This window comes from Erinaceus europaeus, chromosome 13, assembly GCF_950295315.1.
Source record: "Erinaceus europaeus chromosome 13, mEriEur2.1, whole genome shotgun sequence".
NCBI classification, from domain to species: domain Eukaryota; kingdom Metazoa; phylum Chordata; class Mammalia; order Eulipotyphla; family Erinaceidae; genus Erinaceus; species Erinaceus europaeus.
In genome coordinates, this window is record NC_080174.1 from 11,855,806 (window position 1) to 11,882,124 (window position 26,319).

The following is a 26,319-nucleotide window of genomic DNA, read 5'->3' on the forward strand; positions in this document are numbered from 1 at the left end:
TTCAAATAGTCAACTTTTGGAACACCAACAACACCAAATGCCAACAAGGACATGAAGCATCAGCAGCTCTCCTACATAGCTAGAGGGAGTGCAAAGTGGTCTGGTCCCTTTGGGAAGCAGTTTGCAGTTAATCACAAAATTAGACATACTCTTACCTTATGATAGAAAAATCAGGCTCCTTGAACTTCTGCCCTTTCCACCTTTTTCCTGGCAATTTCAACAAACTTCCCTTTCAATTTACAGTCAATGATTCAACATCAAACTTCCCTTTCAATTTACAGTCAGTGACAGCCCTTCTCAGACTTCTTCAGCTCTGCCGCCTTATTTTTGTAATGCCTTTTTCGCTATCACTGAAGTTACTCCACATTTCACCAGCTATTTTCCCACATCTCCAAGAGAGAAACCACTGTCCTTGGACTTGATCATTGGGTGGGATTCTAAACAAAACGGGAAGAATCCAGAGGGTAGTTTGAGGGGGATATTAGACTCAATTTGACTAGACCAAGTCCTCACCCACCCCCCTATCACAGCATGTTTTATCTCCCTTTAACCACGCATCAAATTCAGACTTCTGTTTCCCAAATTTTTTTTTCATCCTTCATAGCACTTCCTGGAAATTTCTGTAAAATTGGCAGGGATCTCTTCTTAGATTCCTTTCTGCATGTCTGCAAAAAGAAAACATAAGCTGACATCTTACCCTTTGGTTTCCTGGAATCACTTTAGCCATCTGGACTGCACTGTTTGATAGTCTGGGCATCATTGGACATCATTTGATAGTCTGGGCCCATCGGACCCACCCCAAGCCTCTGCTGATTTCCTCCTCCGTGAGAGGGACATCCATCCACACTTGATTATTCTCACACTAGAGAGATGCAAAGTAACATACCATTGTCACCCAATCAGATCAGCAGTATCTCTAAAATAGATCCTGTCACTGTTGGTGACTGTGAAAAAAAACTGCTTTTCTCGTAATTTTCCAAGAATAGGTTCAGCCAGATAAAAGGACAATTTGAGAAGTGAGTGCTCACTTGACCCCATAAAGTCTCTCTACAGCTGTCCTACAGGAAAAGTTGTATTTACAATGAACTATATGCAAGGTGTTTCCCAACAAAATTATTTATAACTGGGAAAACTTGGGCATGTATGACAGTGTAACTAGATAAGCTATAAAGTGTCTGTGTTGTGAAATACTATACTAGAAACCATCTACTGAAAAAAGTTTTAAGATATAGAGTAGTACATTCCACATGCCACTCGTACACTTTAAGTTATTCACAAATAACTTCTGTCTCTGTTATACATATTTATACATTGAGCTTGGTGATTCTATTTAGGAAGGAAAATGTAAATACAAGAGAATGAATTCCATGAAAGTGAGATCTTTCAGTAGGAATAGCACAGACATCAAACTTGTGTGAGATTCTTGCTTCCAGGTTTGACTTTCACAGAACGGTTTATCCGGTTATGAATCTCAAGAACAGACACATTGACATAGCTAAAGAGAGACAGCTTAATTTTTACAGCTCCTCCTGATCTGTCCATTTTTCTTGTAGAAGCTTTTCAAAAACAGCAGGTTTTTCTGCCTGATGCTTTGTCTGGGTCACACTTCTTCTAGCGTTTGCCCTTCTTCCGTAGCCAGTCAACAGCGTCAGGTTGAGCCTGATGTAAAGTTTCGAGACCTCCTTTGAATCTGGAGAGGTGGCAGTCGTTGACTATGTGGGTCATAGTCTGTCTGGAGCCGCAGGGGCAGTTCGGGTCATCTCTGGCTCCCCAGCGATGGAACATAGCGGCGCACCAGCCATGGCCTGTTCGATAGCGATTGAGGAGGGCCCAATCATAACGTGCTAGGTCAAAGCCGGGTTGACGCTTGCAGGGGTCTGTGATGAGGTGTTTGGGTCACACTGACTACAAATTACAAATGAATTTGTAGTCAATGTATATTTGGATAGCCCATAATAATCATTATGTTAGATACATGTTTCTTTTTGTTTGTCTTCTGTCATCTGTCATCTATCTATATCTGTCTATCCATCATCTATCTACTTACTTACATATCCATCCATCCATCCATCCATCCAACCTATTCGCCCATTCACCTACTTACATATCTATCATCACTCAATCAATAAATCAATCATCTATCTATTCTTAAATGAGTCTTTTCTTATCTATTAGAAAGATATCCATCAAGCTGTCAGGGAGGGGATGGGATACGGAGTTCTGGTGGTGGGAATTGTGTGGAGTTGTACCCCCCTTATCCTTAAGCCGGTCCTTGCACTTTGCGCCACCTGTGCTTAACTCGCTGTGCTACCACCCGACTCCCAATACCCCTCTTATCCTGTGGTTTTGTCAGTGTTCCCTTTTTAAAAATAAATTAAAATAAATATATATATTTATGAAAGAAAGAAAGCTATCCATCCTGAATGAATCTTCTCCTATCTGGAAGTAGGTGTTCTATGGAGTCTTCTTTGGAACTTTACATCAGACTCAACCTGACACTGTTGACTGGCTACGGAAGAAGGGCAAACGCTAGAAGAAGAAGCATGTGTTGTTGTTTTTTTCCTGTTAATTAGCAGAAATTTCAAATAATATGATTTTAAAATCTTAATACTCTTTGAAGGAGTTTTTAAATCCTACACATGCAGTACATGTCATTCTGTGTGGAGTTTACAGAGACTGAAACAATACTCAACAGCTCCCATAGGGAGAAGAGAGAATGGTTATATCACTTATTTATCTGCCAATGGTTATCATCAGCTTCTAATGTCTCCTCGGTCACCTTCTTACTGCTATGTAATCTGCACATCCATTTCTAATAACAAGAGTACATCTGCAAAAACATCAGTTACTCTAGTAGCTAACTTCTGGTCACTCTTAGCTCTCTCTTCCATGGCTATCCATGGAGTCATTTGGGGTGGGTATCAAGAATCATGAAAACTACGATATTTTCTTAGTGTTTGGGAATTTGAGACTTCACAACACTGGTAGATGTGCATCTATCTGAATCCTGGAAGTTGGGAACTCAGGATTTGTAGGAGTCTTGTGTAGGGTCTCTAAGGACTGAAGGTTCACTAAAGGCTAGTCAACTAGTCACAATCTACTACTTACCTACAGTTGGAACAGGCCTGTGCCTATAAGGAGTCCTAAAGTGCAAATGTGATGTAAAGAGTAGCAGCAGGAAGCTAGGCAACCCCAGGGAACCCTCTACCAAGGAAAGTCTTCCTCCAGTTGAGCCATTGGATTCCAGATACTTGCTTCTCTACCAGCAACCCTTGGCAATCCTCCCTTGACTTATCCAAGCACTACTTATTACAGTATGTGCTTCATGTTCATTTCACTAACATAATAATGGCTAATATCTGTTACATCCACAGCCTATGCCAAGCACTTTCCACCTGAGTTGTTCCTTAACTCTCTCCACAATCCTTTGAGCCAGTCATTACTTTTAATCCAATTTTTCCCCAAGACTGCAAAAGGTGCTTTGCCAAATATCACATAATTCAAAAGGGGTGAATCAGAGCTCAGAGGTGAATCTCTCTGATTTCAAAATCCATGCTTTTAACCTCTATGGAGCAGAGTCCCCAAATGTGTGAGTGTCCTGGGCAGCTCATTCTATGACACTTCAGGTTGTTTCTGATCAGCTCAATTTCGTGGAAAAGTCTGGATGTTGTGTCATGTGCAGACATTCATCCCTATGTCCAAATGGGATTCATTCAAGAAACAGAAAAGCTGCTATGTCTCATCTCAGATACAGCAAAGATTCATCTATCAGAAAACTATTACATCTCAGGCACTCATAATCCAGGAGAGAAAAGTGCAACTTTATGCATTTTTTAATGCAAAATTATGGTAGAAAACTAAGATTCCCTCCTCTCTGTAGATTTTCCCAGTTCTCAACCTTTACTAGTCATCCATTTGCCAATAATTTTTAACTCTATTTTTGTACCTCACAAAGAGTTCTTCATATATTTTCTTCTTGTAAAATGATTGACTTTGTTGAATAACTTCCCCTCCCAAAAAAAAATGTTATCATGATAGGTGATATACTTCTATTTGGGTTTTTTTTTTTACTATTATTTATGCAATGTTAAGGTTAATTGAAATCTCCTAAACATGATTAGAGCAAAACTGTCCTGGGAGGAAAATATTTGCAAATAATATGTCTGATAAAGAACCATTATCCAAAATATACAAAGAACTCTAAGACAAACAATAAATAAAAAAAACCCTAGAAGCCGAGTTAAAAAAAAAAAAAAGCAAACAGCCACAGAAGACACCTCACTGAAGAATGCATAAAAATACATATAAGCATATGAAAAGATGCTCAGGAAGGCAGAGCCAAGATGGCTACTTGGAGGCAGCTGCCGGCGGCATGAGCTCTGACAATAACTGCTGGATAGGCCACCAGGTTCCAGATGCTAGCATGACGCTGACCAGACTTCCCTGGACAGACGACCCCACCAATGTGTCCTGGAGCTCCGCTTCCCCAGAGACCCACCATACTAGGGAAAGAGAGAGGCAGGCTGGGAGTATGGACTGACCAGTCAACACCCGTGTTCAGCGGGGAAGCAATTACAGAAGCCAAACTTTTCACCCTCTGCATCCCACAATTACCTTGGGTCCATACTCCCAGAAGGATTAAAAAATGGGAAAGCTATCAGGGGAGGGGATGAGATATGGAGATCGGGTGGTGGGAATTGTGTGGAGTTGTACCCCTCCTATCCTACGATTTTGTTAATGTCTCCTTTTTTAAATAAATAAATAAATGAAAAGGTGCTCAACATCATGTCATTGGGAAACTATAAACTTGAACTGCAATGAGAACCTCCTGCATTCTGGTTAGAACAGCCAAATCTAGACCCAGACAACACCAAACACTGGCACAGATATGGAACAACAAGAACTTTCTTACATTGCTAGTCAGAATGCAAAAAGGTACAATTCATTTGGAAGGCATCTTGGCAGATCCTTACAAAACTAAATAAACACTTTCCTCATGGTTTAGCAGTCCTGATCCTTGGTATCTGATCAAATGAGTTGCAAACATTATGTCCACACAGAAACCTGTAAACGTATGTTGATAGCACCACTGTTCCCAACTGTCCAAACTTGGAAGCAGCCAAAATGCCCTACCACTTGTTGAGTGGATAATTAAACTGTGATAAACCAGACTCAGTGCGAAAATATTCAGAGTTAGAAAAAAAGGAGCAGAGACTGGAGAGATAGCTCACCAGGGAGGGTGTGTGCCTGACACCAAATGCACATCCCAGGCTCATGCCCTGGCTCCACATGGGAGATAGCATGGAATCAAGAGGAGATATGGTACTTCACTGTCTCTGCTTCTCTGTGTATATGTGTGTGTATTCTGTGTGTGCGCGGGAGTATATGAATGAAAATATGGTCCAAATCAGTGAGACCTCACATATGCAAAGTCCCAGGTTCAGAAAAGAAAAAAGAAAAAGAAAAGAAAGCAACAAACTACCAGGCTATGAAAAGACATAGAGGAAGCTTAAAAGTAAGGGTCTGATTCCAACTGTATCACATTTTAGAAAATAAAATAACTGAGGTAAGGAAAAGCAGATTAGGGACCACAGAGGGCTAGCTAGGGGGCATGGGTGATTCCTCAGAACATGTATTGATGATGAAATGGGTGCATGTATTGATGGTGAAACAGGTGCATGTATTGTTGATGCAACCAGTGCATGTATTGGTGATACAACGGGTGCATGTATTGATGATGAAACAGGTGCATGTATTGGTGATGCAACAGGTGCATGTATTGATGGTGAAACAGGTGCATGTGTTGGTGATGCAGTGGGTGCATGTATTGATGATGCAACCGGTGCGTGTGTTGGTGATGCAACAGGTGCGTGTGTTGGTGATGCAACTTGTGCATGTGTTGATGATGCAACAGGGGTGTGTGTGTGTGTGTGTGTTAATGATGTGACAGATGCATATGTTAGTGATTCAACAGGTGCATGTATTGGTGATGCAATGGGTGCGTGTATTGGTGATTCAACAGGTATGTGTATTGGTGATGCAGCAGGTGCATGTATTGATGATGCAACTGGTGCATGTGTTGGTGATACAACAGGTGTGTGTATTGATGATGAAACAGGTGCATGTATTGGTGATACAACAGGTGCGTGTATTGATTATGGAAAAGGTGCATGTACTGATGATGCAACAGGTACATGTATTGGTGATGCAACAGGTGCGTGTATTGGTGATGCACAGGTGCATGTATTGATGATGCAACGGGTGTGAGTATTGGTGATGCAAAAGGTGCATGTATTGATGGTGCAAAAGGTGCGTGTACTGATGATGCAACAGGTGTGTGTATTGGTGCTGCAATCGGTGCATGTACTGATGATACAACAGCTGCATGTGTTGGTGATGCAACAGGTGCATGTATTGATGATGCGACAGGTGCATGTATTGATGATGAAACAGGTGCATGTGTTGGTGATGCAACAGGTGTGTGTATTGATGATGGAAAAGGTGCATGTGTTGGTGATGCAACAGGTGTGTGTATTGATGATGGAAAAGGTGCATGTATTGGTGATGCAACAGGTGTGTGTGTTGGTGATGGAAAAGGTGCATGTATTGGTGATGCAACAGGTGCGTGTGTTGGTAATGCAACTTGTGCGTGTTTTGATGATGCAACGTGTGTGTGTGTTAATTATACGACCGGTGCATGTGTTGGTGATGCAACAGGTGCATGTGTTGGTGATTCAACAGGTGCGTGTATTGGTGGTGCAATGGGTGCGTGTGTTGGTGATGCAACAGGTACATGTATTGATGATGCAACAGGTGCATGTGTTGGTGATACAACAGGTGCATGTAGTGATGATGAAACAGGTGTGTGTTAATGATACGACAGGTGCATGTGTTGGTGATGCAACAGGTGCATGTACTTATTATGGGGAAAGTGCATGTACTGATGATGCAACAGATACATATATTGGTGATGCAACCGGTGCATGTACTGATGATGCAACAGATACATGTATTGGTGGTGCAACAGGTGCATGTATTGGTGATGTAACGGGTGCATGTATTTGGTGATGCAACAGGTGCATTACTGATGATGCAAAAGGTGCATGTATTGGTGATGCAACAGGTATGTGCATTGATTATTAAACAGGTGCATGTACTGATGATGCAACAGGTACGTGTATTGGTGATGCAACAGGTACGTGCATTGATTATTAAACAGGTGCATGTACTGATGATGCAACAGGTGCGTGTATTGGTGATGCAACAGGTGCATGTATTGATGATGAAATAGGTGCATGTATTCATGATGCAACACGTGCAATATTCTATCACTAGATTTTGCTAGTGGGGTGAAGCTGTTCTGGGATGGAAGCAGGGACTTTGTGGGGGATCTTTGTCCTTTCCATGAGATTTCCTGTGAACCCCAAATTAACTTTTCTACAAGTCAAAAACTACACTAAACATTTAAGCTCTTTCAAAGATACTCAATATTGTGTTCATTTTTCTACCCTAGCTATGGATGGAAGATAATTCTCCCCTGGAGGTCTGATAATCCTCTCCAGTGTACAAAGCACTCAGTTCATCTCATCTGAATGCAATGGCTCAAAAGCACATCAGGACAGGGAAGCTGAGTTACTGAGACACAGTGTGCCTGATGCAGATTCCTATCTCAGGTGCCAAGTCACCCTCTGTGGCAGGCATAAGTCACACATCACATCAGCAGTCACAGAATAACCAGATCCCTTCAAACACAATGGCAGTTCTTCAAGGGCAACAGTGTTCAATGATAATTTCCTAACCTTGTAGTGCCCTCTTAAAAATTAGGCCTGGGGAGACAGCATAATGGTTCTGCAGAACCTGGGCTAGAGTTGGTGTATGGCACCAAAGTAAAAAATTCTGGGGTGGATGGGGGAAAGAGTACAGGTCCTGGAAAAGGATGGCAGAGGACCTAGTGGGGGTTCTATCATTATGTGGAAAACTGAGAAATGGTATGCATGTACAAACTATTGTGTTTACTGGCAACCACAAAACATTAATCCCCCAATAAATGGGGAATTTTTTTAATGGTTCTGCAAAATACTCTCATGCCTGAGGCTCTGAGGTTTCAGGTCTAATGCCCAGCACCACTGTAGGTGAGAGCTGAGCAGTGCTCTGATATCTATCTAGCTACCTACCTATCTATCATCTATCTATCTATCTATCTATCTATTTCTCTACATATCACATCACACTTTGCTTCTGTAACACCTTGATGCCCCACTGTCCAAAGCAGTCACATAGTTAAACCCAGGGTCACTGCAGAGTAAGAAAGGATTTCATAAAATAGCATAAATATAGGGGCCCAGGCAGTAGCACAGTGGGTTAAGTGGACATAGTGTGAAGCACAAGGACTGGCATAAAGATCCTGGTTTGAGCCCCCGGCTCCCCATCTGCAGGGAGATTGCTTCACAAGCTATGAAGTGAGTCTGCTGGTGTCTGTCTTTCTCTCCCCTTCTCTGTCTTCCCTCCTCTCTCGATTTCTCTCTGTCCTATCCAACAACAACAACAGCAATAGCAACAATAACAATAATGACAAACAAGAGCAACAAAAGGGAAAAAATAGCCTCCAGGAGCAGTGGATTCACAGTGCAGGCACCAAACCCCAGCGATAACCCTAGAGGGGAAAAAAAAAAGCATAAATGTATGGGGGAAGAGAAAGAGAGAGAGAAACAGAGAGAGATTGTAATGATCCTCCTAGATCAAGATGATATAGGTTTTCTGTTGACAAGATATCTTCCCTATCCAACTCATAAAGACTTCTAAGTCACCAGTTAATACATTATCATATATAAAGATAACATATATGTATGGAGAGAGAAGTTTGTCATGATCCGGCCGGATTAAGGTGATAACGAGTTTTGGCATTGTAATGATCCTGACTGATGAAAAGGTAGGCACTATTTATATATAAAATTAAGTTATCAACTTAGAAGCAACCAGTCAGTGATTTACAAAGATACTGATAAACAGATTTGCAAGTGTAGATAAAAGACTATCAACAGGCCCCCACTTAAAATGAAATCAGAGCACATTCCAAGAACTGTAGAAACAGAGGCTGAGTTAAACCCATCTGCGCCACCTTTTAGACATAGCACCTTGCTGCAGAAGTCTTCTCTGGATTTCCACAAAAGCCTCTTGAAACACTGCCTGGGGAAGATGCCTTCCCCTCCCATAAGCAAATACAACCAGGAAGGAGCCAGATCCAAGTCCTGCTCGCCATCATGCAAATCTCCCAAAACCTTTGTCAGTGGTTCATTCTCCTTCCTCTGAATTATATGCCTACACAGCTTCAGTGTGGGTTTCCTCCCATAAAAGAAGATTCTCATTAACTGTAAGCCATTTGGGTCATATGTGAAACCTCTCCAGGCAGGTGAGAGGTAGCACATTGGAGAGCCACACTTCACATTACAGACATACGCGCAGGTACACCTCCCACTGTCACTTAGGACAGAGCATCACCCTACCAGGCACCCACATTGAAGGCCTGACCATGGGTTCCTCCCAAGGAGAAATAGAAGAACACAGGAGGATTAGCACTGGTTAGACCACCCAGCGCTGCCCTCTGATACCAGTCGCTTACGCTCCCTCAGACTCTGCTTCTGCAGTTTTAAAATGAGGCTAATAACAGTGTCTGCCTTGGAGCGTTTAGAGTGGTATTAAATTAGATAAAAGTTCACAAAGAGCTCAACTGCAGGCTCTGGTACATAATTAAACAGCAAAGCAACCATTATTATCAAGATTAAGTACTTTCAGGACTTCACTGGAATCTGCTTCTCCTAGCAACCCCTTCCATCACCTCTATGGAGGACTTTCTAAGGACTCTCACAGATCCAAGTTGACTATCATTAGCTTATAAATAAGAAACAATCAAAGAAAAAGCTTTAAGGAAGCTACCTGAGTGCACCAGAAGAAAAAAGCCAAGGGGGTTCTCAAAAGTATGCAAGCCACATCTCCTAACGCCAAATATTAACTATCCTATAATCTGCCCATCCACTCAATCTCTATACTGAGATGAATAAAATCCACTTGCATGGGTGAAGAATCACAGTGAAGTGTCCTCGTTTCAATCTATTGTTTTTATGTGCCTGTGTGATTTTTCTTTTCACTGAAGAAAGAAAAGGCTCAAAAAAACAAATATTGAGTTGAATATAAACACGTCTTGATTTTTTTTTCATGTGTTTTACAGACTTTTCTCTCCTCACTTTGCTATGACCATGACCATACACTACTAGAACCTCCATCCATGAAACAGACTGTTGTGTTAAGTTTATAACATGGGTTGCCTGGGGGAATATTGTAGATCACCCACGAAACCTTCCAGTTCCTTGCAAGAAAAAAAAAAAAGAAAGAAAAGAGAAAGAAAAAAACATAAAATACATAAAACTAAAAATCATGCTTGAAAATCATCCCCACAAGGTCCTCCATAGAGTAAAGAGTGGTTTAAGAAGCTTTTAGAGAAAATGGGTGACTTAAGTAGCCATTACAATGTCTCTCTCCACCATGAAAATTTTAGTCTTTCTAATAAAGTCTGTCCTGAGCATTATCTTTTTTTCTTACACTTATACTCACTGTGAGCAAATGAAAGCAACTGAGACATTCAGGAACCATCAGAAAAACAGGATCCGAGCATCTGCCAGGACCAAGAGTACAAACTCCATCCTCCCGCTGGCTACTTTAACCACCTGTGTAAGACCCTGCTGATGGTTTTCACCCCTTTATCTCTTCCTCTGTAAAGAGAGAGAGGTACATAATTCCTCCTCTTAAAGCTGTTGGGAGGATTATCTGGGTTATTGTATGTGAAAGGCTTGGTACACTGTTTGACACAGACGAAAATGTTTGTTAGGTGTTTACTTGTCCTGCCTTCTCCCTGGGAATTTCCCTTTAAAAAAAAAATACCTTCAAGCCACTCTGTATTGAAATTAAGTTCTAATGGAAAGACTCAGTCATTGATTGGCAAGTATGAGCTTTTACTTAAAAGCTCTATGTGAAGGGATTAAATCCTTTACAAATTTTAACAGTGAAATTAACGATCACGTCCCAAACACGGGGCAAGTGAAATAATTATGCACTCCACAATCAACACATGCCACGGTGCTCTTAGAATGAATCATTCAATTTGACACCTACAGACATAATCAAGAACTTAACTCAAGCCAGCTGATAATGCTTAGGCTTGCAACAGTTGAGTCTCAGGTGTTTTACCACCAAGTAAACTTAATCCTTGTGAGATGAATCCACCTTCCACTAAAAAAAAAAAAAAAAATTCAAGATAGCAATCACTAGTTTTCTAAAAATTTGCTATGTTCTCACAGACAGAGAAGCTTCAGGGAGACAGGGAGGTAAGTGGCTCAAGGGTAGATCACCTGCCTCACCTGTGCGAGTCACAAGTTCAATTCCCAGCATGACATGAGAACAGCAAAAAATTTCAAAAAATGAAAACTAAAGAGATAGAACTCCATGGCTAGTGAGGCAGTGTTTTTGCCTTCTCTCCTCTCCATCCTAAAAAAAAAAAAAAATTAAAACAACCACTGAAGTAGTTGTTGCAAGGATTCGAACTCATTATTCTCAGTTCTCTGCATAATCATTGTCTAAGTCCTTTCTCTGAACAGCCAGTAATCTCTTTTTGTTAAATTGGGGCCAGAGGAGGGAGTGGCATAGTAAAGTGGCTGTTATGAATTGGCACTCAGTTTCCACTCGCCCTTCTTATCCTGCAGCATTATTATTATTATTTTCCCTAACTTCCAGTTACCATACATTAGTTTAACAGCAATCAACTTACAGGGTGGAGACTAACATTTTTCAATGGAATCCACGACCGGAAAGCATCATAGAAGTGCAGAACAAAGGGCAACAAAAGGAAATGAATAAATATAAAAATATTTAAAATAAAAGAAGAAGAAGAAAGAAAAGAAAAAGAAGTGCAGAACAGACACAGGCTTTGAAGTCATTACATTGTCCTTTAAAACTCTTATTGTGGGAATTGGGCGGTAGCGCAGCGGCTTAAGCGCACATGGCGCAAAGTGGAAGGACCCAGCAGAAGGATCCCGGTCAGAGCCCCAGCTCCGCACCTGCAGGGGAGTCGCTTCACAAGCGGTGAAGTAGGTCTGCAGGTGTCTTTCTCTTCTCCTCTCTGTCTTCCCCTCCTCTCTCCATTTCTCTCTGTCCTATCCAACAACGAAGAAAGACAACAATAATAATTACAACAGTAAAGCAACAATGGCAACAAAAGGAAATAAATAAATAAATTTAAATAAAAACCTCTTATTGCCAATAGACAAAAATATGACTATGTATATGTGTGAGGTGAGTGAAATCGTCATAGGTATGTTGAAAAGTTTGCAGAGTTTTCCCAGAACCCCTTAAGACAAAGATACTGATATGGTTTGTGTTTGGCCAAGTTAACTGCCCATGTGTGGAATCTGGAAGTTGGTGGTAGTCATGCCTCTACCACCATGGATGTTCTGTTGACCAGCATGGAGAGGGAACTTTGGACCCTTTGGGATCACTAGCACAGTACACAGTGTACACTACTCAATCCCTGGATACTGAAAGACAAGACACAAGGCATCCATTTCTTATTCCATACAGCAGCATCAGGGAGCAGGTTAAGAGGTGGCTTCCAGGGAGTTGGGCAGTAGTGCACTGGGTTAAGCCCACGTGGTGTGAAGCGCAAGGACCGGACCGGCATAAGATTCCTGGTTTGAGACCCCAGCTCCCCACCTGCAGGGGAGCCGCTTCACAGGCGGAGAAGCAGGTGTCTGTCTTTCTCTTCCCCTCCCCTCTCCATTTCTCTCTGTCCTATCTAACGACGACATCAATAACAATAATAACTACAACAATAAAAAGGGGGCAACAAAAGAGAAAAATAAATAAATAAATATTGAAAAAAAGAAGTGGCTTCTAGATGTTGGTATTTTTGATGAAATTCTGGACCCACTGGCTTTCTGATTGTAGCCACAATAGTAGCTCTGTGGTTGATTAAGTGCTGTGGCTTATCTGTAGAAATTTTCATGGAAAGCTCAAGCTTAAGTCTTTCTTTGTTTCTCATGATTCCGTAACCACTTAACACCCTATGACAAATCCTTTCTTGAAGCTACTTGGAGTACTGCGTACTCTGTACATTACCCACTCTGATGGGAAGTGTGGGGTAAAAGCAAAATTAAATCTATTCTTGGTATTCAACATTATACTGGAGCCCAGTGATGAATCACAATAGACAATTCTGAAAAGAAGCAGAAAGCTGAATTTGCAAGATATGTATAGTTTTGGTTCTGTTCTGGCTTTTATGGACTTATACCACCAAGTGACAAATTAGTATTTGTTGAGAGATTGACTGATTACAAATGAAGCTGCTGAAAAAATATCCAAATGACTTGGCATCTTCACAACAAGAGGATCTGTCTGGAGCTGAATTTCTTGAGAAGACTCTGAAGTAGGAACTTGAATGAGGGCCGAGGTTGAACAGCATACTTAGAGCTGTGTAAGGAGATAAGATTACAGAACTGGGTAGAAAAAGAAACTGTAACTGTGGTGGTATTGACCAATCACAAGGTGTAAACTCCCTTGAGGACCAGTCTGAGGTCAGCAGGATAGCTACTTCACTCAAGAGCAAGTCTTTACAAGGTTGTCATATATCAGAGCAAATAAAAAATTGTTAAATAATGGCACTACAATACATTAAATCCATAATATCAATAAACATCAATGGCTTAAACTCACCCACCTGATGCTTGCAAGAATCCCATCTGACCCAACAAGACAAACACTGGCTTAAAGTGAAAAAATGTAAAACTATCATACAGGCTAATGGACCACACAAAAAAAGGCAGGAACAGCCATGCTCATCTCTGACATAATAGACTTTAAATTAAATAAAGTAATAAAAGATAGGCAAGGTCATTACTTAATGATTAGAGGCTCAATCAACCAAGAAGATTTAACAATTATTAACATCTATGCACCCAGTGAGGGACCATCTAGATACATCAAACACCTCCTGAAAGAACTACAAAAATACATCAATAATAATACAATAATAGTGGGAGACTTTAACAGCCCACTCTCACACTTAGACAGATCAATGAAGCAGAGAATCATCAAAGAAACAAGATAATTAAATGAAGAGATAGACAGACTAGACCTCCTGGACATTTTCAGTTCTTCAGCCCAAAAAACTGGAATACACATTCTTTTCAAATCCACACAGCACATCCTCAAGGATAGACCACATGGTAGGCCACAAAGACAGTATCAACAAATTCAAGAGCATTGAAATCATCCCAAGTATCCCACAGTGGAGTAAAGCTAACATTCAACAACAAATAGAAAATTACTAAAAGTCACAGAATTTGGAAACTAAACAACATGCTGCTTAAGAACCACTGGGTCAGAGAGTCACTCAAGCAAGAAATTCAAATGTTCCTGGAAACAAACAAAAATGAAGACACAAGCTATCAAAATATTTGGGACACAGCTAAAGCAGTACTGAGAGGGAAACTCATAGCCATACAATCACATATTAGAGAACAAGAAAAAGATCAAATAAACAACCTTACTGCACACCTTAAAGACTTAGAGGAAGAGGAAGAAAGGAACCCTAAAGCAACCAGGAGGATAGAAATCACTAAAATTAGAGCAGAAATAAACATTGAAAATAAGAGAAACATATAAAAGATCAATAAAGCCAAATGTTCGTTCTTTGAAAAATTAAACAAGATTGACAAACCCCTAGCCAGACTCACTAAAAAAAAAAAAAAGGGAGAAGACCCAAATTAATTAGAATTGTAAACGATAGAGGAGATATTACAACTGACACCACAGAAATCCAGAAAATCATGCAAAACTTCTATGAAGAACTATATGCCACTAAGCTAGAGAATCTGGAATAAATGGAAGAATTCCTAGAAACATATGCCCTTCCTAAACTGAACCAAGAAGAACTACAAAATCTAAATGTACCAATCACAGACAAAGAAATAGAAACAGTTATTAAGAATCTCCCCAACAACAAAAGTCCTGAACCAGATGGCTTCACAAATGAATTCTACAAAACCTCCAGGAAACAGTTAATACCTATACTTCTAAAGCTCTTCCACAAGAAGAAACAGCAACACTCCCTCCCACCTTCTATGAAGCCAGCATAACCCTTATAGCAAAAGCAGATAGGGACACAACAAAAAAGGAAAACTACAGACCAATATCTCTGATGAACATAGATGCCAAAATATTAAACAAGATCCTGGCCAACCAGATACAGCAGTATATCAAAAAAGATTGTTCATCACAACCAAGTGGGATTTATCCCAGGAATGCAAGGCTGGTTCAACATACATAAGTCAATCAATGTCATTCACCGCATCAATAAAAGCAAAACCAAAAACCATATGATTATCTCAATAGATGCAGAGAACGCCTTTGACAAAATCTAACACCCATTCATACTCAAAACACTACAAAAATGGAAATAGATGGGAAATTCCTCAAGAGAGTGGAGTCTATATATAGCAAACCTACAGCCAATATCATACTCAATGGACAGAAGCTGAAAGCATTCCCCCTCAGATCAGGGACTAGACAGGGATGACCATTATCACCATTACTCTTCAACATAGTATTGGAAGTTCTTGCCATAGCAATCAGGCAAGAAAAAGAAATCAAAGGAATACAGGTTAGAAGGGAAGAAGTCGAGCTCTCACTATTTGCAGATGATATGATAGTATACATAGAAAAACCTAAAGAATCCAGCAGAAAACTACTGAAGTTATTAGGCAATATAGCAAGTTGTCAGGCTACAAAATCAATGTACAAAAATCAGTGGCATTTCTTTATGCAAACACCAAATCTGAAGAAGACATCCAGAAATCACTCCCATTCACTGTTGCAACAAAATCAATAAAATACCTATGAATAAACTTGATCAACAAGACATTCCACAAATGCTCACTGAGCACCAACAATGGGTCAAGCCCCAGACATTTATTGAACAAGCCTATATAACAGGAGAGATCTTGACTAAAAGTAAATACCTTGAACTTTGAAGTGAGTGATATTTGAATCCAAGGTGGTTTAACACTGTCACTTTTTCTGAATCTTAGTGTTTCCTCATCCATGAAAGGAAACTTGACCAGAGGAATTGTGGTAAATAAGCACTGGTAGAGTTATGAACACAACACCACAAAAGTCACAGGTGAACTACCCACACCTGGTTTAAGAGAACAGGGGAAATGCATTGATAGTGATGGCATCTAAACAGATCTACTAAGAAAAAGCAAACCATATTTTTTTAAAAAGCATGAATTAATCAAACAAGGGTAGTTAAGCTAATCAGTCAAAAAAAAAATCAATAGTAACAAGGCCATAAAGTGAGAAAATACTAGAGAAACTTCACAAGGTGTTTTTTACAAAATGTTTTCTTCTCCCTCTCTCAGTAGAGCAATGATGTTCTCTAATACTCAAAACATTAAAGTGGAAACTAAGTAAGATATAGTGAGATGAAGTGACCAGGAAAATAGCTCAACTTGTAGAGTATCTGATTTGCATGCCTGAGGTTCCTGGTTCAATCCGAGAGTGGTGTTCTAGCTTGTCTTTTCCATCTAGCTAGCTAGCTAGCTTTTTACCTCTGTCTCATGTGAAACTCTCTCATATGTAAGAAGTAAACCTTTAAAAGAGAGAGTATGTAAATAGAAGGATAGTTATGGACAGATGAAAGAAAAAGTAGGTAGAAGAACAGACAGGGCCCCGTGATACATCAGAAGTAAAAATGAGGGAAGGGGAGAACATAAATTCCTCTTGGAAGCTAGACTTGCACCTCTGAAGAGATACCAATCCATTCTTTGAGGCAGGGAGCCCAGAAGAGAAGGAGATGATTAAGATCCTAGTGGAGTCCTAGAGCACCACTTCCCCAGAGCCGCACCCCACTAGGGAAAGAGAGAGAGGCAGGCTGGGAGTATGGATCGACCTGTCAATGCCCATGTGGAGAAGCAATTACACAAGCCAGACCTTCCACCTTCTGCATCCCATAATGACCTTGAGTCCATACTCCCAGAGGGATAAAGAATAGGAAAACTATCAGGAGAGGGGACGGGATACAGAGTTCTGGTGGTGAGAATTGTGTGAAATTGTACTCCTCTTATCTTATGGTTTAGTCAATGTTTCCTTTTTATAAATAAAAATTTTTTTAAAAAAAGAAGAAACCCTGGAGAAGAGAAATTTCAGAATAAAAAAATCAATAAAAGCCAAAGGTAAAAATGAGAGATAATGATGGTGTCATGTAAAGCAGAGAAGCAGAGGCAGAGAGAAATTGTAACGCATAAGACATCAAGGAAAGTTGTATTCATGGGACAACTAAGAGAACCCAACAAGTGAACACTGCATGCTGCACCTGGCATTGTGGTGAAGCCCAGCTCTAGAAGGATTGGGGTTGGGCTGTTTCATACAGTTCTGTGAGAGCACTTGAGATTGATGGATTGGCTTGAGCCTAACTCCAGCAGTGAATATACTAAAGCTCAGTCTGGAAACAGAAGGACAGCCTAGAAGGTAACCATCCTGTTGACTTTGCCCTTTTGAAACAATAGACAATCTTCAGGATCCATTAGGAACCATGGTCCTAGAAGTGCAAAGACTTATGGTAGGCAGGACAATTGAGGAGGAGGGTAAAATTTTTTTCGTTTGTTTTTTATGAGAAACTACTTATTTCTTTTTTAAAATTTTTTATTTATTTTATTTTTGAGAGCGATGCAGAGAGAGAGAGACATACACAGAGAGATACACCAGAACACTGCTCAGCTCTGGCTTATGGTGGTGCGGGGGACTGAACCTGGGACTTAAGAGCCTCGGGCCTGAGAGTCTGTTTGCATAGCCATTATGCTATCTCTCCTGCCCCCAAAATTTCTTCTTCCATTGCCCTCAAACTCAGTTGCTGACTTTCCTGCTCTTCTCCACTTCCACTTGTATAGAAGGTAGCTGACAGGTCTTAGAAGGCCAGCAGTTAATCTGAGTTAATATTTTGTGGACTCTGTGGGTTTGAATGGCAATAAAGCAAATTTCCCCCTGCATGGAAAAGCCTTTGTGAAAGTTTTGTGTGATGTGACACTGGGTAGCAGACCCTCATTTGGCCCCATCAGTCCTCAAACAATCACCTGTACCCTTTCAGGTAGCACTGTTTGAGAGAGTTCCACGCACACTTGCATCCACATTTTACCTACCATGAATCTCTCCTTGCCTCTTTGTTTCTTGTAACATTTAAATAATCTAACTCAAGCATCCAAAAAATGCTGGAGGTGTGGGGGAGAAAACAATGAATGTCACATCACAGAAGCATGTGAAAGAGAATGTTTCAAGAAGGAAATGGTCAAGTGTATTAAAGTTACAGAAAGATTAAGTAGAATAAGCACTTTAAAAGCAGTTGAGGTGTGCTAACAAAAATGTGAAATCTAGGTAAGTGGGGCCAGAAACCAAGTTGCCATGGATAAGGACATGAATGGAAGGTAAGATCAGAGAGACCTTGTGCTTAAGTATGAAGGTAAACACAAGGTTCCAAATTATGGGGTAGAAGGAGTGATTCTTTATTAAGATTAGAGAGATTAGTATATTTAAATGTTGATGAAAGGAAGGTGGAGCTGAAAACATTTGAGAAGGAGAGGAGAAAGAGAGAGAGAGAGAACAGATAGGACTGTGTTGTTGAGGAAACAAGTGACTGGGTGAGGAAATCACCTGAGACAGGAAGAGAGAAGGAGATAAAGATGGATGTGGACTCACATTCAGCAATATTAGGGTCTGATATTGAAGGCATTTCCTGTAATGGTTTCTATTTTCTTGGTAAAATAGAAGTTGAGGTTATTGGCTCACAGCACAGATAATACTGAAAGTCTTGAGAGAAGAAAGGATATTTGCAATAGCCATTTTAGAAATGGGAGTAAGAACCAACCAGGAAAAACAATGAGGGGATGAGTAGTTGCTCAAGCAAGATGAATTTGACATGTGTCTTAGCAGCAATTCTATATGATTTCCTTCAATCTCATTCAGTGGGTCAGGAAAAACTGTAGAGACACTGGCAGTGGGCTTAATTCCAAGCTGAAGACAGAAGGAAAGGGGAGGGAAACAAAAGGGGGCAGGATGTTAAGAACAGACTAGTTGAAGACTAGACGGATTCCTGATGGGCTGATGGTTGGTAAGTCTAGTCGGGAGATCCAAGAACAACTATTCAATCTCAAAGAACTAACAACTAACAATCTCAAAGAACAACTAACAACTAAAGTCTCAAAGAACAACTATTTGAAAGCCATACATAGAGGTTTGGGATGGGAAGAGGCTAAGGAGATTTTAATTTAAGGTTTCAGAAGCCAAGCAGTAGAACCCATGTCTTGTGTTCCCAAAACCCTGTGTTTGATCTACAACACAGAATAAAATGGTGGCATGCCATTCTGATCTCTCTTGCAAACACACATTCTCCCTCTCTCCCCCCCCCCGTCTCTATCTCTATCTCTCTGTCTCCCTCCACAAATGTATATTTCAAATATGGAGATGTTCAAGGTTATTAAATGGCTTTGGGTTTGATATTATACATAGGTTGTTTTATATGTCTGTTTAGCTTTCTTCCTTTGGGAAACTGCCCCTCTGTCTGTCATTATATATGGTGCCAATTTAAAGAGTCAACCCACCTCAATGCAGGGGGTGGTATGAGATGCAGACAGGTGAGTTAATCCCCAGACTATCTTTCTTGGCTCAAGGATGGTACAAGACCAGGAAAAGAGAAGCTGCCTTTTCTCTGAGGTTCTTTCCATAGACATTGGAGGGAGAAAGGGTGGAGAGATAGTATAATGATTATGCAAAGAGACACTCATGCCTGAGGCTCTAAAGTCCTAGGTACAATCCCTGGCCCCACCATAAGCCTGAGCAGAGCAGTGCTCTGATATAGAAGAAGGAGAAGGAGGAGGGAGAGGAGGAGAAAAGAAAAGAGAAAAAAGAAAGAGAGAGGCATTGGAAGGAAAGCACTTCTTTTTCACGGATTGTGGGTTATAAAGACCAAGTACTTCTGGCCATGTTTCCTGGCAGCATGGAGGAACTCCATCTGCAGAAGGAAAAACTGAGACCCACATGCAAAGACGAACAAATAAAGCAGAGATGAAAGTGCGAGAAGCAAAAATAGCTCAGAAAATAGTTTTAAATTCCAGGACCCTGCCACACTAAGGCGAGTCCACCTCTATTCTTTCAAATGAGAGCCTCTAAGTCTCTCCTGAAACAGAACCAGTGTCGCATGGATTTGCCTTAAGTGCGTTAAAGTCACTTTAGATGAAGACAGTGCTTAATAAAGGTGAAGAAGATACCAATGGAGGCTGGGTGGTGGCACACCTGGTTGAATGCACATGTTCCAATGCACAAGGACCCGGGTTCAAGCCCCCAGTCCCCACCTGCAGGGAGAAAGCTTTGCAAGTGGTGAAGCAATGCTGCAGGTCTCTCTCCCACTCTGTCTCCTCCTACCCTCTTGATTTCTGGCTGTTTCTATCCAATAAATAAATAAAGATAATAAAAAGTTTTTTTTTCCTTTTGTTGCCCTTGTTTTTTTTTATTATTGTAGTTATTATTGTTGTTGATGATGTTGTCATTGTTAGATAGGACAGAGAGAAATGGAGAGAAGAGGGGAAGACAGAGAGGGGGAGAGAAAGACAGACACCTGCAGACCTGCTTCAGCACCTGTGAAGCAACTCCCCTGCAGGTGGGGAGTCGGGGGCTCGAACTGGGATCCTTACACTGGTCCTTGTGCTTTGTGCCGCATGTGCTTAACCCACTGCACTACCGCCTGACCCCCAAAAAGATTTTTTTAAAAAAAGAAGATACCAATGAACATTTTCTTTCGTAACCATTTTAATTAGGAAGTTTAGACAAGAGTGTGCCACATGATCACCACAGAAAGCAGGATGAAGCTGTATATCAGGTAGATGGGACTGCAGAAAAGGGCCAACTTCTATACAAAGGGGAAGGGATAACAGTGTGAGGCTTCTTTGGGAAAAGAGACACAGACAGACCCCAGGTGATTGATGAGAAGTTACAAGAGTTTGCAACCACACAGAAAAAATTACTCCTTCATAAGGTAGACAGAACCTTCCCTGTCAAGGGTTAGGTAACCATGCGGTGTTTCCAGTGAAAATTAGACTGTTTCTAAGTCCTGATTATTATTACAATATCGATAATACAAACAACCTCTCCTTAACCTCAAATCATTCTCTGTTCATCTGTAAAATAGACTCTAAAACCAGCCGTTTTAATAGGTAAGGTCTAAATTTTTTTCATCTAACTGGCATGTTTGTGGCACATATTTAAATGTCTCAGATAATGACCAGAAAAACAACCTCAGTAGCAATTACCACTCAAGCGCATTTGGTAGGAGAATTAGTGTTAAATATTTGAAAACGCTACTTAGAAAGTCACATGGGCCAAATATATTTTATCCTGCAGCATAAAATATGCATGGAGATTTCAGGAGAACAAAATCTAATATAAAAATGTGAATCTGGCCTGCCAAGTCCAGAGTGAATGCACAGAGAAAGTCAACGACCAGTTGGCATCATAACAAGAGGAGAAATTATTAGGGGATTTTCAATTTGTCCAAGTGGCAAATAATGAATGTGCCTATAACTATACATATACACATGGTCAGAATTTATTTTTCCTATCCCGAACAACCTCCCTACTGGAAACACGTAGGGATTATACTCAAACATATTAAATATTTTTTATGTATTAGTAGTGGTTACTATATGTTTGAGATGTATATGAATATATATGGCTAAATTAAGTGGAATCTTGGGTAGTAAAGATAAACTACTAACTACTAGAGAAAATGTTAACATCTTAAATGAATCCAGATATACAACTGGAAAAAATACTATTGAATGGAGCTTGAAGGAATCATGTTAAGTGAGATCAGCCAGAAAGAGAAGGATGAACATGGGATGATGATCTCACTCAAAGATCAAAGCTGAAAAATAAGAAAACACAAAACAGAACTTGGACTGGGCTGAGTGTATTGCACCGAAGTAAAGGGGTCTGGGGCAGGGTGGGAGTGCGCAGGTGCTGGAACATGGTGGTGGAGAAAGACTTAGATGGGAGGTTAGAGTGTTATGCAGAAAAGTAAGAAAGTTGACACATTTACCAACAAATGTATTTACAGTAGATAGTAAACCATTAATCCCCTCAATAAAGAAAAAGAAACAGAAAAAAATACATTCATAGCACATGTTGGTAAGCGTGTAGAGAAATTAAAGCACTAGTGTGTTGTTTTGTGCATATATTTCACCATGAAAAATAGTATGGAGGCTCCATAGAAAATTAGAAGTAGAGGGAGTTGGGCAGTAGCGCAACGGGTTGAGCGCATATGGCGCAAAGCACAAGGACAGACATAAAGAGCCCCGGGCTTGCCACCTGCAGGGGACTCACTTCATAAGTGGTGAAGCAGGTCTGCAAGTGTCTATCTTTCTCTCCCCATCTCTGTCTTCCCCTCCTCTCTCCATTTCTCTCTGTTCTATCCCACAACGACCACATCAACAACAACAACAACAATTATTACAACAATAAAACAACAAGGGCAACAAAAAGGAATAAATTTTTTTTTAATTAGAAGTAGAATAACAATGTGACTCAAAACCTCTACCTTTTAGTATCTACCCAAAATAATTAAAATCAGGGTTTCAAAGGGCTATTTGTCTTTTTAAATTTGTTATTATCTTTATTTATTTATTGGATAGAGACAGACAGAAATCGAGAGGGAAAGGTGTGATAGAGAGGGAAAGTCAGAGAGACCTTGCAGCCCTGCTTCACCATGCGCAAAGCTTTCCCCCTGCAGGTGAGGATCAGGGGGCCCGAACCTGGGTTCTTTTGCACTATAACGTGAGCTCAACCAGGTGCGCCACCACCCGATCCCAGGTTCAATCAACCATTTCCTTTCCCAGAAACCCTGCTGGTGACATGACTCAAAGTAGTGTGGAGCCAGTGACCGTAACTCCTCTGTAGTCTTGAAGGGAGTTCCAGAGACTGTAGGGATTCTCTTGGTTAGACAAAAGGCTGCCTCTCCTACCAAGTTCAAGCCAGGCTTGTGAGCCATGAGCCCAGTCAGGGCTGTGCAGGCACGTTCACTCAGTTTCAAGATGCTGCTTCATTCTGTTCATGGGCACCAAAGAGAAAAGCAGGCAAAGAGGACTCGACCTCAGTGGAGATCCCTGGTAACTTCCACTGTGTGGTCTACTCTCCAACCTGGAGGTATCAAACTCAATCCCTTTCTTCTAGAATCTTCCTTCTCTGTGTAGTCAAATGCTCTACCACTGAGCTATACTCCCCCCAGTCTTCCTTCTCTCTGAATGTTTATGCACAGCATAGTTTCTTCCTCTCCCTTAACTAGACACTAAGGCATTTCACAGGGACAATATTTTTTTTTTCAGGTGGAAGTAACAAGATCTGGGAAAGTACCATTTATTTCTCAGTAAAATTTGAAAGATAGTTTCTTAATTAAAAATATCTGAAGGGAGTCGGGCTGTAGCGCAGCGGGTTAAGCGCAGGTGGCGCAAAGCACAAGGACCGGCATAAGGATCCCGGTTCAAACCCCGGCTCCCCACCTGCAGGGGAGTCGCTTCACAGGCGGTGAAGCAAGTCTGCAGGTGTCTATCTTTCTCTCCTCCTCTCTGTCTTCCCCTCCTCTCTCCATTTCTCTCTGTCCTATCCAACAACGACAACAACAATAATAACTACAACAATAAAACAAGGGCAACAAAAGGGAATAAATAAATAAAGTAAAATATTTAAAATATATATATATATATATATCTGAAATATAACCTTCAGAGGGAGAGAGGGTGTGGTAGCAGTTCATAGCTAAGTCCTCACCCTGCGAAGGTACCTGTTACCAATGCATTTGTCATAATGGTAAGTAGATTATAAATCTGCATAGAATCTCTTCATTTTACCAGTCTCCCATTAAAGATTTGACTTTTAAAAGTACTGGAGGCAAATCTGTTCAAATATTCAAAATGGCCACCAGATACAATCTGGTAGCAAAACTGAAAACAAAGTTCTTTCAGGGCCTCAGGCTGATCTATATATATTCTATTAAATTCATGGGTGCTTTTTTCCTTGTATTCTACAGAACTGGTGCCTCCACGTGTATGATTTCACTCCTCCCAGACCACATTTTCATTCAGATATCTAGGGAAGGAGATACCACAGCTCCAGAGCTTCCTCCAGTGCCTCGGCAGCCCCATGTGGTAACTGGGTTCATACCTGAACCACATGCATAGCAAGACATAAACTGTTCCCAATATACTATCTATCTCCAGCTTCAGGTACATTTCTCTTTAAAGAAATCATGGGGGGGGGGGGGTCGCGTGGTGGCTCACTGGGTTAAGCGTAGGTAGTATGAAGGAAAGGATCCCTGGCTCCCCACCTACAGGGGAGTCGCTTCACAAGCCATAAAGCAGGTCTGCAGGTGTCTGTCTTTCTCTCCCCCTCTCTATCTTTCCCTCCTCTCTCAATTTCTCTTTTTTTTTTTTTTTTTTGCCTCCAGGGTTACTGCTGGGGCTCAGTGCCTGCACCATGAATCCACTGCTACTGGAGGTCATTTCTTCCCCCTGTTGCCCTCGTTGTTGTTATTATTGTTGTTGGATAGGACAGAGAGAAATGGAGAGAGGATGGGAAGACACAGAGGGAGAGAAAAAGATAGACACTTGCAGACCTGCTTCACTGCCAGTGAAGCTACTCCCCTACAGGTTGGGAGCTAGGGCCTCAATCCAGGATCCTTACACCGGTCCTTGTGCTCTGTGCCACGTGCGTTTAACCCGCTGCGCTACCACCTGACCCCCAATTTCTATGTCTTATCCTAAAAATATAGAAAAAATGGCAACAGGAGCAGTGGATTCGTAGTGCAGGCACCAAACCCCAGCGAGAACCCTGAAGGCAAAAAAAAAAAAAAAATCATAGAAGTTAAGCTGATGAATCTCACTCACTCGAGGGGCTTCAGTTCCTGATTGCTTGAATGTTTCTTCCTCAGCTCTGCAGGCAATTTCCACCCAAAACTCAGGGATCGGGAGATACTGGCTGGGCTGTGGTGGAGCAGAGAACGCAAGAGTCTCCATTACACAGCAAACGCCATAGATATTCTCTTTCTCTCACTAGTCAACTTCCATCTTAGGTAGTTAACACTCTCTATGAGGCTCAGAGAGAGAACGTTGACTTCTCTCTGCCCTGTTATTATGAGCATTGAGGGAGGTAGTAAAAGGCTGGAAGTGTTATAAATCCCCCATAAATGTCAATTCCCTACTGCCGCTTTCCATTCTAGTTATGGAAGCCAGTGAATTCTTCTGGATCCCAAAGCACTAGTAAATGGAATAACAAGTGTTTTTAATGCCAAATGTTTACCTACAATTCACAACTTTGAGTTTTTTTTATTCTCTTTTGTTGCCCTTTTTTTTAAATGTTTTATTGTTGTTGTTGGACAGCACAGAGAGAAATGGAGAGAGGAGGGGAAGACAGAGGGGGGAGAGAAAGATAGACACCTGTAGACCTGCTTCACTGCCTGTGAAGTGACTCCCCTGCAGGTGGAGAGCCGGGGGCTCCAACTGGGAGAAATTTTTTTAATATATTATTTATTTTGGATAGAAACAGAGAGGAATTGAGAGGGAAGGGAGAAAGTGGAGATTAAGAGATAGACAGAGACAGAGATATAAGGGTGGGGTGGTGGTGCACCTGGTTGAGCGCACATGTTACAGTGCTCAAGGACTCAGGTTAAAGCTCCCAGTTTCCACTTGCAGGGGGGAAAGCTTCTCGAGTGGTGAAGCAGTGTTGCAGGTGTCTCTGTCTCTATCAAGCCTTTCTTTCTCAATTTCTGGCTGTCTCTATGCAATAAATGAAAAATTAAAGGAAAGAGAGAGGCAGCACTGGTCCACCATTTTTAATGCTTCCCCGTTGCAGAGGGAGACAGGGGCTTGAAGCCAGGTCCCTGTACAATATAACGTGTATGATCAACCAGGTGAGCCACCACCCAGACCCTAGAGCTTCCTTTTTTTTTTTTTAAACCAATGATGTATTCCCAATTGTTCATCATCAAAGTATACATATTCATACACTGTTTCAATTTCAAAGATTGGGGACTTTTGTGAACTAGACAGGTGTATCCTATCTCTTAGAGTTGTCTTCCTCCAGAGAGACTATGGTGTTCAGTTTAGAAGTTTCAAGTGGCCCTCGGAGTGCCTTTCCCGACCAATGGTGGCATCCTTGAGACAGGCACAGGGGACAAAA

The 26,319-nt window shown here is 41.1% G+C and overlaps 2 protein-coding genes across 2 annotated transcripts in view; one reads left to right on the forward strand and one right to left on the reverse strand.

Annotated features, from left to right (window-relative positions):
• RMND1 (required for meiotic nuclear division 1 homolog) overlaps positions 1–26,319 on the forward strand; it is a 630,052-nt gene that overhangs the window by 439,119 nt on the left and 164,614 nt on the right. The window lies entirely within an intron of this gene.
• Positions 25,958–26,319, reverse strand: part of CCDC170 (coiled-coil domain containing 170) — a 90,065-nt gene continuing 89,703 nt past the window's right edge. Inside the window, exon 16 of the mRNA XM_060205122.1 lies at positions 25,958–26,319. Coding sequence (XP_060061105.1) covers positions 26,238–26,319 — 82 coding nt within the window. The 3' untranslated portion in view covers positions 25,958–26,237.